The 15,088-nt window shown below is 37.5% G+C and overlaps 1 protein-coding gene across 7 annotated transcripts in view; it reads right to left on the bottom strand.

Moving 5' to 3' along the window:
* RYR2 (ryanodine receptor 2) overlaps positions 1-13,830 on the bottom strand; it is a 429,286-nt gene extending 415,456 nt beyond the window's left edge. For all 7 annotated transcript variants that reach the window (XM_057530902.1, XM_057530903.1, XM_057530904.1 and 4 more), the window contains exons 1-3: positions 13,735-13,830; positions 10,241-10,319; positions 6,711-6,823 (exon numbers count right to left, since the gene is read on the bottom strand). In XM_057530902.1, the coding sequence (XP_057386885.1) occupies positions 6,711-6,823; positions 10,241-10,319; positions 13,735-13,815 (273 nt within the window). In that variant the 5' untranslated portion in view covers positions 13,816-13,830. The remainder of the gene's footprint in view (positions 1-6,710; positions 6,824-10,240; positions 10,320-13,734) is intronic.
* Positions 13,831-15,088: the final 1,258 nt, after the last annotated feature.

Below are 15,088 nucleotides of genomic sequence, written 5' to 3'. Positions count from 1 at the left end.
CTGACCTTCCTAGTTAGACAAACAGCAGTCACAGCATACAGTCACACTGGTATATGCCACAAGCCTTTCAACATCCAAAGGTCTCTTCTGCCTAAATATACTAATCTCAAGTCACCAGCAAAGGTAGGCATTTCGTTTTCTTTCTCTTAAAAACAAAACCCAAGAAATTTGTGACATTTGACATATATGTAATTATCAGCAATTTTCCAATCAATAAGATTAAAAGTGGAGGCATCAGATTTAGCAATAACCTGCTCTTACCCCTCTCCCATCTCAACCAGCTCTCTGCCTTTTTACAACCTCCTTTCTACCTGGACCTGTCATTCTTATGCAAAAATCCAGCTAAGATGTCTACTGAATTAATTTCTTCCCTAATATATTAAAATTCTTTAACTATTTACAAATAAATCATATGCGGTCTGCTTCCACAAACAAGAAAAATATATTTTCCTTCACGGCCCTCATCACAATGTGATCATTTAGTGTATTTTTCATTCTTCCTCTTGTAAGCTATCTGACACAGGCTCACAACTGTATCCCTAGCATCTAGCAGGGTTACTCAATAAAGAAGTATGTGCAGAAGCGAACCAAACCTTTAAAATCAAAGTAGCGTAACCTTGAAAAAAATATTTTAAGTTAGTCCATAAATGTTCCTATTTCAATGACCTGAGCCAAAATAACAGCACATACACACCAAAAAAAGAAACCTGTAAAACCATATGGATTTTATCAAACCATCAGAAGACGATTCAAAATACCAATGCTTATATTTTTACTTTTGAATTCAAGTGAAAGCTCATGCCATATTAGGATAAATAGATTTGTTCATTCATCCTTGTTCACTGAATATACTATGTGTAAAGCATTGTGCTAAACATTAATAGAACACATTCTCCACCATGAGGGTGCTTGTAAGCTAGAAAGGAAAGTAAAATATACCCACAAAATGCTGTGAGTCAGTGTTTTGAAAATGTTAGCTGAATTGTAATCAAAGTGCTACTGGAACTGACAGAAAAGAACACTTGGACCAGCTTAACTGGAACAGAGTTCCTTGTCCTGGGCCTTGAGGACAGGTGGTATTTCCACAGCAGAGACAGGGTTCTATGTGGGATGAGGCATTTGAAGAGCCAGTAAGATCATCTGGCCTGAGCCTCACATTTATATACTTAGAGATGCTGTCTCCAAAAGTCTGTACCTACACTGAATTTGGGTAAGTGTATTAATAATGTTAATGCACTAAGTGTAAATGTTTTTTAAAATACCAAAACTTTTATAAACTAGTTTGGAGATTTTCATTCTTAATACACCAGAAACCTCGTAATTGGAAGTGGCCTGGGCTTTTTTGGTGCTGTAGGCTCTAATAAGGGAAATGGTACCCAAAGGGGCAGAGATACGGGAACACACAGCACAGCAGAGAGTTTCATCTTTGGGGCTTACAGCATATACTTAGAAAGAGACTGAGAGATAGGTCTGCAGACAAAGCAGGTGTCAGATCAAGGACCTTATAGGCAATAAGGAGCTACTGCAGTGAAAAAACAATGCGGGGGGGAGGACGAAAATGTAATCTTCAAATCATATCTAAGCCTAAAGGTACACAATAAATATAACCATAAAAAAAGGAAAATTTCAGTCTGTTGGAGAAAGTAAAAAAAAAATGTCTTTAAGATCATATTATACCATTTAAAGTTACCTAAATCATGTCCACTCTTCTCAAGAAAATATTCTCTAGGCATAACTATTTTGGATGCTTCTATTTAATTTTGCCACTTAAGCAACAAAGGGAAATCTGAGTAAGAACCACACAGGCTTGTGATATTAAATATTCAAAATGCAGTAACAATTTCAGTTACTGACACTAAGATGGGTTATCCTTAAAGCCAGAACAGATGTTGTCAGAGGTTGAAAGCAAAGTTGGCCTTAGGCTGAAATATGTAACTGCTCTAAAATTTACACACCCACCAGGAGCACTGCAGGTGCTTTGGGGAGTGATCTGCTCTCTCCTATCACCTTGATTCTCATGTGAGTGACTCTCAAGTTCTCATGGACACACAAATCATCTGAGGATCTTGTCCAAAAAAGGCAAATTTGAATCCAGGAGGTGTGAAGGGGGGCCAACCAAGGCCACTGGTTCAAGAAGCATATTTTGAGTAACAAGTCTTTATATGATAGAAGCACGAAATCTCAGGAATAGAAAAGATATTATAAATCACCTCCCAGGAGTTCTCAACCTGGACTCCACTTTGATACTTTTAGTTCCCTTTGTAATCCAGTGTATGTATTTTATGCATTTTAAAAGATAATGAAACAAAGAGTCAGTAAGCTTTCTCCGACTGTCCAAAAGGTCCAAGGCACAAGAATTCCTAAGAATATCCGAATTCAACCCTTATCTGATGCATTTATTCACTCATTTATTTCTCTCTTATTAAGTGTCAGGCACTTGGCCCTGGAGATGCAACACACTAGAAAAATGATCCTCCAGTGACAGGGAACACAAGTAAACAAGATATATCACCCCTCAGACTTCATTTTTTTATTCTGAGAAAAAAACGAGGGAGACAGAATAGATGCTCTTTCCAAATGCAACAGTCTATGATTCCATCACCTGAGCCACGGAGAGAAAAAAAAAAAAAGGCTCAAGGTAAATAAATAAAAAATAAATTGGTTGATACGATGAAGAGCTTGAAAATATTTATGATCACTGTCTTTTTAGCTATCAATATTTTTAAGCAACTTGAGGGAGTTCAGTAACTTACTATGCAATCAGAACACCTAGCATTTATTGGAAATTCAGAGGTGGGTATGAGAGAAGTAAATTTTTATGAGCCCTAGAATAGCTTTCTTTTAAGCATTTTTCATCACTTTTTAGATTGTGGGGTTCTGCTTTTCCTAATTTATTTTTAGACAGTTGTTTGGTAATGTTTTCATGGGTTTTAAAAATCTGTCTGCTACTGTATACCACAGGGAACTCTACTCAATACTCTGTAATAACTTATATGGGAAAAGAATCTAAAAAAGAGTGGATATATGTATATGTATAACTGATTCACTATGCTATACACCTGAAACTAACACAACACTGTAAATTAACTATACTCCAATAAAAATTTTTTGAAAATCTGTCCGTTTCTATAGGTGACAGAGAAAATTATTCAAAAATCAATGTTTCAAATGAGAGCAATCCAATCCATGGGTTGAAAACTCTTGCGCATACCATGGTGATTTTTATATCTTTCTAACACAAGTAAAAATTATTTTGCGTGCTTTACCTTATTTTGTTTAGTTTGAAAGAGATTCACAGTAATACCTATTTGACCATATTTCCTCTCTTTTAAATTGTATCTTTCTCTTATATTTAAGCTGCTTTGATAAAGCCTCCTTTAAAAGAAAAAAAATGAGTCGTTCCAATGGGTCAAAGGAAGTTTTCTTCCTCTTAGATATTCCTGAAAAGAGGATTAGAATATCATTTCATATTAGAATATGAAACAGCAAGATTAGAAAAGACATTATTTGCATGAGTGGCTTACAACCTTTTCTGGAGATGAAACCCTTTATTGCTGAGAAATCATGTACAAGGTTCATCACATAAAGCAGAAAAGGGCCGAGCATCCTAGGTGGAGCCTGGGCTTCCGGAGCCCAGCACAGTCCGCAGGACACCTCCGCCGAGGACAGAGTGAAAATCAATCCTTCAATCCGTTTTAATCAATTTAGCATCCCAATAGTTGTCAGCTTGATTAGAGCAGCAAACGCACAATTAGATAGTTCAACCGTAGCTTAACCATCACTGTTCGTGAAGAAAAATTAGATCAAAGGCCAATAGACACTAACAAATGAAAAGTTACAAAGTCAATGACAGGACATGTTTATTTTTAGTAGTTAGTTTTAACGGATGTGTTTTCAGCCATATTTCTTATTTATTTTAACCATGTCAGCATCTTCTCAGAATATGAATCTGGCTTTCACATGATAGCCCTTTATTTAAAATCAACTGTAATTGCCTCTTCACTTCTCACTTCCCAACTTTCTTCTCTTCTGGTTAAATATCTACAGTTCTTACTAGGCACAAATCTCCCGGGTAAATAGTGATAACAACTCACTAAGCAATTTTTATATGTGCCATTCATAGAGCTAAGAGTCTTGTCTGGATTAAGCATTCAATCCTCTTAATATCCCTGTGAACTAGGCTATTACCCCCATACTGCAGATGAAGAAACTGAGGGTTTGAAGAGGTTATACGATTGGCCCAGGCTCATGCTTAGCAGGCTCCGTACCAATAAACAAGAGAGAGAGAGAGAGAGAGAGAGAGAGAGAGAGAGAGAGAGAGAGAGTGTGTGTGTGTGTGTGTGTGTGTGTGTGTGTATGACCAATTTTCAGTTATTCAGCTTCAGTACGAGGATTATTCCAGCTGCCGCTGTTTAGTCCAATGTCTTTTACTGCCTTGCTTTTTGCCCCTTCACTTCCTCCAGATCCTTCTCACTAAGTACCATGTAGGTCCTTGAATCCATGAACATAATACTGTATATTCTCACTACTAATTACTCACAGTGGAAATGTGAGGTAATAATTAACTATCCCTACACCCATAGAAACATCCTTCAGCACCTCTAACCTAAACCCTAACACTTAGTTACTGTCTTATGATACTCTCCTACAGTTCCATGGGTTTGGTTTGTTTTTTTCCACTATTTTTTTGAGGGTGGAAACCATGTGTAATCTGTCCTTGGTCATTCCTGTGGTTTCTACTATATGCTAGGTCTATACAGATGATCACTAAACTCACTGACTTCGTCATCAAATCAAAGTGAAATTTTAACAGTCTGGTTGGCCAACTATCTGGAGCTCTATATAAAAGGTTATAAGAAAAGGAACTTAAATAAGTTGGCTAAAATGTAGCTTGAAAATTATCTGTGAATGTAATTAATCATGAGGTTTACTTATTTCCCAAAGTAACAGAAGGGGAACCTCAGGCATTACAATTACTGCCATTGTTTGTATAGTGTTCTTTAATTCAAAGCATCTTCAAAATCCATCATCTCATTGCTTCATCACAGTAACAGTGGTGGCTAGGGAGAATCATCACCATTTTGCAAGTGCGGAAGCCAGAATTCAGGGAATTAAGTGACTCAGGAACTTGCTGGTAGAATTGATGCTATAAGCCCTGGCCTCAGTGAGATTCTGAATTTTCTCCTCCTTCTGTGTATAATGATACCATCCTGTCAAATAAACTCTGCTGTGTAGTGGAAAGAACAAGTGATACAGCAAAAACATGCAAGTTATGTCCAAATCAAAATAAGATATGTGTAGACTTTATATACTAAGAAGCATGCATGAATTATTTTTATTACTGCTATTGGTTTCCAAGTAAAACTACAACTCGAAATGTCTATCTCCTGATCAAAATACATCACCTTCACATATACAGCACAGGCACACAGCAAGGGCTCAATAAATGCTTATTTGACGAGCTGACACCTTGGATTGTCCTAGAAATGTGCGTGGTGCCTGTTTCCACCTACACTGCTTAAGAGACAAGAGGACAGAGATGCTCCAGGCCTCCCTTTAGCTCTGCACCATTAGATGCTCCATTTAATTTAATAGTTCCTGTCAGTTACACAAGGCCCTGTTTCACCACTTCCCTGTCTTCATCATTACTCTTCCCTCAAAGCAAGTAAAACCACACCCTTCTTCCTAGAAATGTTTCAAAATTGGAACTAATTGTGTTGGTAAGCAAAAACTGACTTGAAGCACCCCCAGACCCACCTTATTTCCACGTTCACAGAGCCCAAGGATACCACCTACTTACTTAATTCTAAATCAATTACACACAAATAATATGTTGATTTAAGGCAGTAGGAATACACTTTCTATAAACTAGCACGAGCTTAACTGCAATGATGTTCTATTTCTGATTTTTGTTTCAATTATCATCCACTATGATGTCTGGGATTTTTTTAATGTGGATATTCATGTAAAGTTTATAATACCATATCTTATATTTGTTTGCTTTCTCAACCTTAAAATAAAAAGAATATTTTCACTGACACCCTTCACACTTCCACTGATTTCAATATTCTGTGAAATTCTGCATATGATTATTCTTTAGCAAAAATATAATTTACTACAGAAGTTAAATAGATATTGGCCTCACCACAAAAGTAAAAAATACCTTCAATGATTAAGCACAAACTTCTTTCTTCAATCTCCCATTTCCAACCCTTTCCCTTTGAAACAATGCAATGTCAGTGAGGGAATTAAACTGTTTTTTTATTTTGCTTATTTCTCCTTTCTTAGCACGACAAGTGTTTCTCACATAATAATCTGCTTTCATAAATATCAAAATAGGTAATCACAGCCTCATTAATATAGCCTTCTCATTGGGCGCAAAATAAAGTCCATGGAATTCCAAATTCCTGATTGGACTGCATTTACATGCTGTTAATAAAATAATCCAAGAACAGGCACTATCGATGTCACGAACATACATATCAAGGGCACGAGGGACGCCTGTCTAAATAATCCTGGTAAGCCACACTTCCACACATGTCATATCATTCTTCTACTTAGGGAGTTATGTATAATTCATCAAATAGAGATACAGGCTTGTTTCTAAGCAATTTTCCTAGATAATTTGCAATTTCAGCTTTAAAAAGATCATTCTATTGACCTGTCACTTATCATATCACCAACTACATGATCCGACTTTGCACACTTACCAAGTACCTTTCGGAGGACACACTAACTAAGATGAGGTCATCTCCAACCCGTACTTTTTCTCCTTCTGAGCGCTGCTTGGAGGCAGGATGGATGGTCCACCAACAAGCTTCACCTGCACAATGATTGAAATGTGAAACACAAAGAAATGCCTCAGTTTCAGACTCGATGTTCTTTGCCAGTGACTCCAAAATACAAGAGGGAAATGAAGTCTTCAAGATCAGTCTTCTTAAAATGAAACTGTCCTATTCACACAAACATCAGAAATTTGAAATAGAATGCAAATTCATCTCTTAAACCATGAAAATCAAAAGAATTAGGCCAAATTAGCTTAGAGTCTAAAAAAATAGTGGGTATAGGTATAACTGATTCACTTTGCTGTACAGCAGAAACTAACAGAACATTGTGAATCAACTACACCCCAATAAAAATTCGAAAGAAAGGAAAGAAAGGGGAAGAAAGAAAGAGGGAGAGAGGGAGGGAGGAAGACATACTGATATGCAAAGACTCTTCTCATAGAAACTGGCTGTGACATTAGGGGAAGTTTGGTGTCTCTTTCCCCCACTAGGAATTGCTTTAAAAGGATGTTTGTTCACGCTAAGACAAGGCCAATTTCACCAGCCACGCTGATCCAACTTCGCTCCTTCCACAATCACATGTTGTTACACTCCTCACATTGCTCTCTCCTATTAACATCTAGTTGTTTTGCCACTTGATTTGCAAAAGGATTTGGGTTTTTGTGACACGACGGTTGCATTATAACAATTAAAAAAACCTCTACTTTTTTGGGGGGTGCTGATGCAAAATAGGTACAAATATTGTCCCCTAAGTTTTACTATCCTGTGCTGTGATGGTCCAGCCACCGCAGGGGGTCTTCCAGGTCCCGACGGAGAGGGGTAAGGGACTGAATAGCACCGTGAGTATGGGGTCAGAAGGACCAAGACAACTGATGGTTGCTAGGCACTTTATTTAGAATCTACTGCCTCTTATATAGACAGAAGAGGAACTCATTATTAGACAATAATCCCATGGAATTGCTTATTGTCTCAGTTCAGTCACTACCACGGGAGTCAACAAGTTTACAACTATCCTTGAACATTATCTTCCCTTAACCAGGCTCACACACAGCCCCCAGCCATAGGGAACAACCAGGACTCTCAGTTCCCTGAGGTCTCCTGGCTGGAGATAGCTTTGCTAATCTCTTTTACATTCCTCAGGCCTGGGAAAAAGAGTGTATTCCAAGGTAAGGGCTTTGCTTTTTCTGAGAGACATACTGTCTCCTCCAGGAGTTACCTCCGGCTAAGACTGCATGCTTCCCACACTGTGCCTTATTTACAATATGTTGTTATTTTAAAATGTGGTAGTTTCTATTAATCTAGGAGTAAAACAGTAGAGAATCCTACAGAATTTTCTGGGATACATTATAGAAATATCTGGGTATACATAAAATCAAATAATTTCTTCTAGAACAAGTCAAGCATAAGCCTCATGAACCATATAACCATACTTCATACTTCAGTCTCATCACCTAGGATATAAACATAAGCACACAATTCTTCAATGTGTTCACAGTTCCTTTTGCAACCTTTAAGTTCTACCGCAAAATGGGAGTAGTTTTAGTGATATCTGTTATCTAATAATTATCATTCTCTGTGCCCAGCTTTATTATTTCTCCACAAAACTTATTTTTTTTTGCTTCTTTACTAATTGCCCAATGCCAAAATGTAAACTCTATGATAGCAGAGCATTTGTATGTTTTGTTTACTGGGGTTTCCCCAGCTCCTACTAGCATTTTGCAGGCATTCAATAACAACTCATTTTGCATAAATGAGTAAATGAATCAGCAAATAACACTTCTTAAGCATACTTAACAGGCAATATGTAATCTATGCCCTGAGCTGCTTTTCTTACACAAACCATATTCTTACTTGAATGTCATGTTGCAGAATTCCTTATCTTCATCCACTCAACTCACATTTTTAGAGTTGTAGGGAGTTTTTCATTCATTCACTCAAACATTGATAAAGCACACACTATTTGTCAATCATTGCTTTAGTAGCTGGGGATACCTCAACAAATAAGGAAGACAAAATTATCTGCCGTGTGCGTTTCATTCTGATCAAGGCAGGCACACAAGAAATGATAAATATAGTAAATAGTTCAGTAATTCAGAAGAAGTAGAGACCTATGGGGAAAAGAGAGTAGCGTAAGGGTGTAGGGTGAAAGACTGCCTTGTTTGGTGGGTCTCACTATTATATAATCATCTCAACGCATGAAAACAAGTTATAGACCGTGCATGTCTTTTACTTCTTTTGAGAGAGAGAATTGAAGACTATTTTTCATGTAACTATGTGCTGAAGTAAATTAATTACAATGAGAAAACTAAAAAAAACTAGCCAAAATACAGAGGAATGATGGAGCCTATAGAAAATGAAATAAACATGAGAAGAATACATTTATCTTTTTGGTGTCTGGGATTCTTGGAATTTCTTGTACAAGGTGATGTGCTAGTCCATTAAAAAGTTAATTAGGTTGGTAAACAGAACTTTATTTTTATCCATTTGTTATCAGTGAAACTTTTAGAGTATGGGAAAGTATTTTAAAAAGGAGGGCATGTGTGAGCTTGATCCCACCCATAAAAGCAACAACTTAATGAGTCGGTCTATTTCCTTCCATTCTTTTTTCTAGTTGGTCTTTTATTTATTTTTAATTTCTATTTCCTTCCATTCTTTTTTCTAGTTGGTCTTTTATTTATTTTTAATTTCTATTTCCTTCCATTCTTTTTTCTAGTTGGTCTTTTATTTATTTTTAATTTCTATTTCCTTCCATTCTTTCTTCTAGTTGGTCTTTTATTTATTTTTAATTCCAAAATCGGGCATGCTCATTGTAAAAGATAAAGCCATCAAATTGTATAGAGGTGTATAAAGAGTAAAGTTCTCAAAGCATTGAGAATAGAAACACAAATAAAGCCTATACTTTCCTATCTGGAGTCTCCAAAAGTATAAATGTGTTAATATATGTTTTTTGTTCCAAAAATCTGTAAATACGTAGATATGGAGTATGATGACCTGTGGACAGGGAAATGAAGGAGGCTTTCATTTTCTACTTTTTTGTTTGAATGTTGACATTGACAATGTAACATGTGTACACTTAAAAATATTTTAAGATGAAAGTTGAAAGGTAGAAAAGATATGCATTAATACTACTTTACAAACTAATCAGAGCACAGTAATACAGTTAACAATCAGCAGAGCATGTCAGAAGTACTGTTTTCCTACCCAACTCCAACAAAAGAATAAGGTTTGAAGTCTAGTTTGCACATCAAGCTAATTATGTGGGGATGACCCACCAGTAGAAACAATGTACATTTCCTCCTTCTATTAAAACCTTTCCTAGTCAGTCATTTGTTTTCTTCCTGAATCCGTCCCTAAGAATATTCAACCAGCGTATCTTCCATCGTGTCTCAATACATCTCCCAGTCCAAGCCCTGCCACGATCTGAGTGCGGCTTCATCACGGACCAAGGTGCTCACCTGTTGTGTCCTCTTGCAAGCCAACATCAAAGGCCAGTTTATCAGTTGAAGACCGAGAGGTGGAGAGGCAGCACAGATACTAAAAGACACAGAATCAGTAGCTGTCACTCAACATTTACTGTCCATTCCAAGTATAGTTCTGAGCACGTACACAGCCTAAATGAGGAACAATGCTGTAGAGGAAATGTGGTTTTTTTCCCCCCTCACAAAAAGACTACAGAAATATGTCCTGTCGGTAAAAGAAGACAAGTAATTGGGGATACGTCTGTACATCTCTCACTTCATCTGATATTCACGATCATAAGCAAAAGGACAACCTCATCTGTCAGTTGGAAATCTTTCTCCCAAGCAGAAATTTGAACACTATTCACTTTTATTTTCTCGTTTTGTTTTCATTTTTAAAATTTTAACTCTCTGAAATTTATCCAGAATTGAATTTCAAACGGGGTGTGTGTGCAGCCTGTCGCTTCACTGCAGTGAGGGTTTGTCACGTGTATACCAATGTGTGTTTCCCTAGGAGGAATGGAACTCTCCCAACACCACCATCTCCTGATTTTCTTTCTCTCCCTCTTAAGTTTTCCTAACTATATATTCTTGGACATAAAGTTTAGGATAATTTTTCAGGGCAACTCCTCTATCCCCACCCCAACCTCAAAATCCTCATTAAGTGTTGCAAGAATGAGAACACAAAGATGAATGTGGTATGAGCTCAAGATACACTGCCATCTACACCAACCAAGTGCAGCGCCGGAAAGAACAGGAGCCCTGCAAACAGGACTCAGGGACAATGCTGGGGACTGAGCAAGCACAGACGTCCAGAATCATGGAACAAGTAATGAGAAGCCTAGAAAACCCCTATGATGAAATAGGGTTCACCCAGCTCAGGGGATGTCTGTGAGCATAAGGAGGCAGGTGATGCACGGATTGGGGACAGATGTGCTGGCACGTTAGATGGAATTCGGCGCCATGAGGATGTAAAAAGCAACTGACCTGGAGCCTGTCTCTTGACTGCAAACCACTGACTTCCAAAGTTATAGAAACAAGGCTTCAAGGGTCCCCAAACATTTTCCTAGCTCGTCAGGAGTATGAGTCTGACCTCAAGACACGCAGCCCATGGTGGTCCCTGAGGGTTACAGACCTTAGATCTAAGCATATTAAATATCTGCCTTTATTTGAGAAAAAGTAATAGTGTTATTACACTGATTTCCCAGGTAAAAACTTAGTGATCTCTATTAAAGTCTTCTGTAATATTTCTCAATAATATTACAGTACCAGGCACTGCAACTGTTAGCGTACATTCTCTCCTTTTCTAACGTTCACAGCAACTGTGAGGCACACACTGTAATTATTTCACTAAATGTTAATTAAATTCTGTAAGGGTAAAGACTTGGTCTTATTTACTACTATATCTAGCACCCAGAAAAGTATCTAGCACACAGGAGGTGCAAAATAATATTTACTGACTGAATGGATAAAATTCTCAGATGCAATTACAGGCTTAAAGAAGTTCGGCAAGGTATCCAAGGCTGTACAGCATACAGGAAAGTGAGCCTGAACCCAGATCTACCAACCAAGTTCAGCCTCTTACCCATCTACTATGTATCGAGGGTACTCTCCTGAAAACTGACTCTCATATTTACTATTTTATGTGTTTTGATTGCTATTGAAAGTGGAATTCCTTCCATGAAGTTCTGATGTGTGAGTGCTATATGCAAAAAGGTTGTTTTTATATATGTCTTCTATCCAGCCACTTAAAATGTTCTCCTTTATTTCATACCTTACTAAGTCAGCCAAGATTTCCAGAACAATGTCAGACAGCATATTCTTGGGAGTTTTTTTTCTTTTAGTTTTGTCAAGAATGGATTCAGTGTTTGACAATTAAGTATGAGGTCATTGATTTGACATAAATATTTTCTTTATCATTGAGAAAATAATCATCAATGCTTAGTTTTTATTAGGAATTGGTATTTTTATTAAAAACCTGTTTCAGCACCTGTTAAGATGATCACAGTTTTTCTCATTTGACCTACTAATGTGATGTAGCACATTAACATAAATGATATTAAGTCATTATGAAAATCACATCTATACTTTTCCTCTACTTCTCTTCCTATAATTTTCAATTCCATTAACCAGATTCTTCACATCAATATTCATGATGATGAAGACTGATGATTTTTTTTCTGTTTTTTTTGGTATTGATATTGAGGCTATGCTTAAGTTTTTGCTCAGGAACAGTTTACACATTTTGGGAATTATCTCCTTCTTAAAAGAAATGATTACTTTATACTTCCAGGTATTGGACTATCATGTAGTCACTAAAATAAACTTGATGAAAATTTAATAACATGGATAATACTTATACTGTGATAATATGTAAAAAAAATCTGGATATAAATTTGGTTATATAACAAGATCTCAATTATATTAAAAAAATTTTAACAACAGCAAAGACTGAAAATTTTTAAAAAGCCCCCAACAGTTTTCTCTCATTGGTGTGATCATGAAGATTTTTTTCTTCTGTAATTTCCAAATCTTACAGAATGAATATGTAGTGTTTTTATAACTTAATAAAGCTTTTAAAAGAATGGAATATTTATATATTTTATTTTATACATATTTTATACACACACACACACACACACACACACACATACATATATAAATGAGAATGAGTAAATTGTGCCTGAGAGGAACCCAGTGGATAAATGGATAACTCTGGGTGAAGAGGAGCTGATATGGAAAAACAACGAGAACAACTAGTTAAGAAGGAAAAGAAGTTAGTGGAGACTTGAAGGTGGGACTCGCAGGCAGTTTTTTATACTATTTTTCAGTAAGGATGCTTTAATTCTCTAACAAATAAACTGTTTGAAATAAAATCAGAAATGAGAACTATTTCTTACTTGACTCTTAACACCCCTCTCCTCCTAAACCTAGTCTTTCAAAAGTAAGATACGAAAAACAGAAGTCACATAATGATAGAACTGAAGGACCTTAAAGGTCCTCTAAGCTAACTGTCATCTTATAAGTGAGAAAACTAAGCAGGATATAAAGATATTAAAAAATACATACAGGGCTTCCCTGGTGGCGCAGTGGTTGAGAATCTGCCTGCCAATGCAGGGGACACGGGTTCGAGCCCTGGTCTGGGAAGATCCCACATGCCGCGGAGCAACTAGGCCCGTGAGCCACCATTACTGAGCCTGCGCGTCTGGAGCCTGTGCTCCGCAACAAGAGAGGCCACGACAGTGAGAGGCCCGCGCACCACGATGAAGAGTGGCCCCCGCTTGCCACAACTAGAGAAAGCCCTCGCACAGAAACGAAGACCAAACACAGCCAAAAATAAATAAATTAAATAAATAATTAAAAAAAAAAAAACATACAACCAAGCTTGTTAAAGCCATCAGTGAAATGGGATTACCAAATATCTCCTGGCCACATATGCACAAACGGATCAGCATGACCACAGGGGGGCTGCAGGCTACACGTGCACTCACCATGCCGCTGTAGGAATGGCGCAGCAATATGGCATGTCCGTAGAGGAGCGTTCGGTGGCCACCGCCTTGAGCGGTCTGCATAGAGCAGAGAAAGGGTCGACAAGGAAAAAAAGAAAAAAGAGTAAATTTAACTAAGTCCATAAAATGCTCTCTTGTTCTCCTGGAAAAGTTTAACGGGAAAAAATAAGAGCTACTGCAGATGAGCAAAGTGCTGTGGAAAGAATGCTTAAATTCGGACAAAGCTACCAAGAAAACCTTCCCCTGTGTGTGGGGGGACTAGCAGTTGATCTAGTTCTTAAAGAATGAACTCGAGTTCAGTAAATACCATAATTTGTAATTCTTGATTCCCAGTTATTTGTTGTCTGTATTTCCCATTACACTGTGGTACGCGTCGAGCAGGGGCTACGGTACTTTGGGCACCGTGGTATACCAGATTCCTTGCAAAATGCCCGGCACATAGTAAGGACTAAATAAATACTTCTTCAGTGAATGAGTCTTCTTAAAACACAAAATTCATCAAATCATCTTCAGGCTTAAAAACCTTTCTTATCTTCCAATTGTTTATAGAAAAAGAGTCCAAATTCCTTTATATGAGATAGAGGAATGCTTCTCAAATTCTAGCATGCTTACAAATCACCTGGAGAGCTTGTTAAAACCCAGAACCCTGGGCCTACCCCCAAGATTCTGATCCAGTAGGTCTGGGGTAAATACAGAGATGTTTCATTTCAAAAATTTTCCAGATGACACAGGTGCTGTTGTTTTGGGGACACATAGAGGACTTTAGTACACACATAGAGGACTTTAGTCTCAGCCCTTTCTAGCCTCGCCCCCAAATCCCTTGTGCTCCAAACAGACACACTTTCCCTGCCCTGAGCTTTCTTACTGCTCTGTCTTAGAACACAATACTCCTTCCCTCTGTAGTCTTTTCTGCCTCCTCGACTGTTTTAAACTCAGGTTAAGGGCTCCCTCTTCTATAAAGCTACAACCTGAGCTAAATTTGAGAAGCCAGATGGGTTCCCCGATCCAGGTGAGTAAAGGTGTCATAGGAAACAACTCCAGGGTATTAAGAAAGAGGAAGGGACCAAGGGATTGCACTGCTGGGTCGCAGAGAAACTAAACAGGAGCCATAAAATTAGATCAGGGTAACATCATGGGAGGTACAGAACATTATGCCAAGGAGGCTGCCCTTTTTTCTGTAGGAAAAAGAGGTCTTTAAGGATGACTGTGATGTTATTGACTTATACATACTCTAAGAAGTACAGGAGAAAGTACTTTAATATTCATTATTATTATACCTTTTTTACTAAAAATATATCCCCTTCCAATTGTTCCAATTTCTTAAAATAACTTTACA

Source organism: Balaenoptera acutorostrata, chromosome 16 (genome assembly GCF_949987535.1).
Source record: "Balaenoptera acutorostrata chromosome 16, mBalAcu1.1, whole genome shotgun sequence".
Lineage (NCBI taxonomy): Eukaryota > Metazoa > Chordata > Mammalia > Artiodactyla > Balaenopteridae > Balaenoptera > Balaenoptera acutorostrata.
The sequence above is the reverse complement of the archived record's forward strand: the minus strand, read 5'-3'. Positions and strand labels throughout refer to the sequence as shown.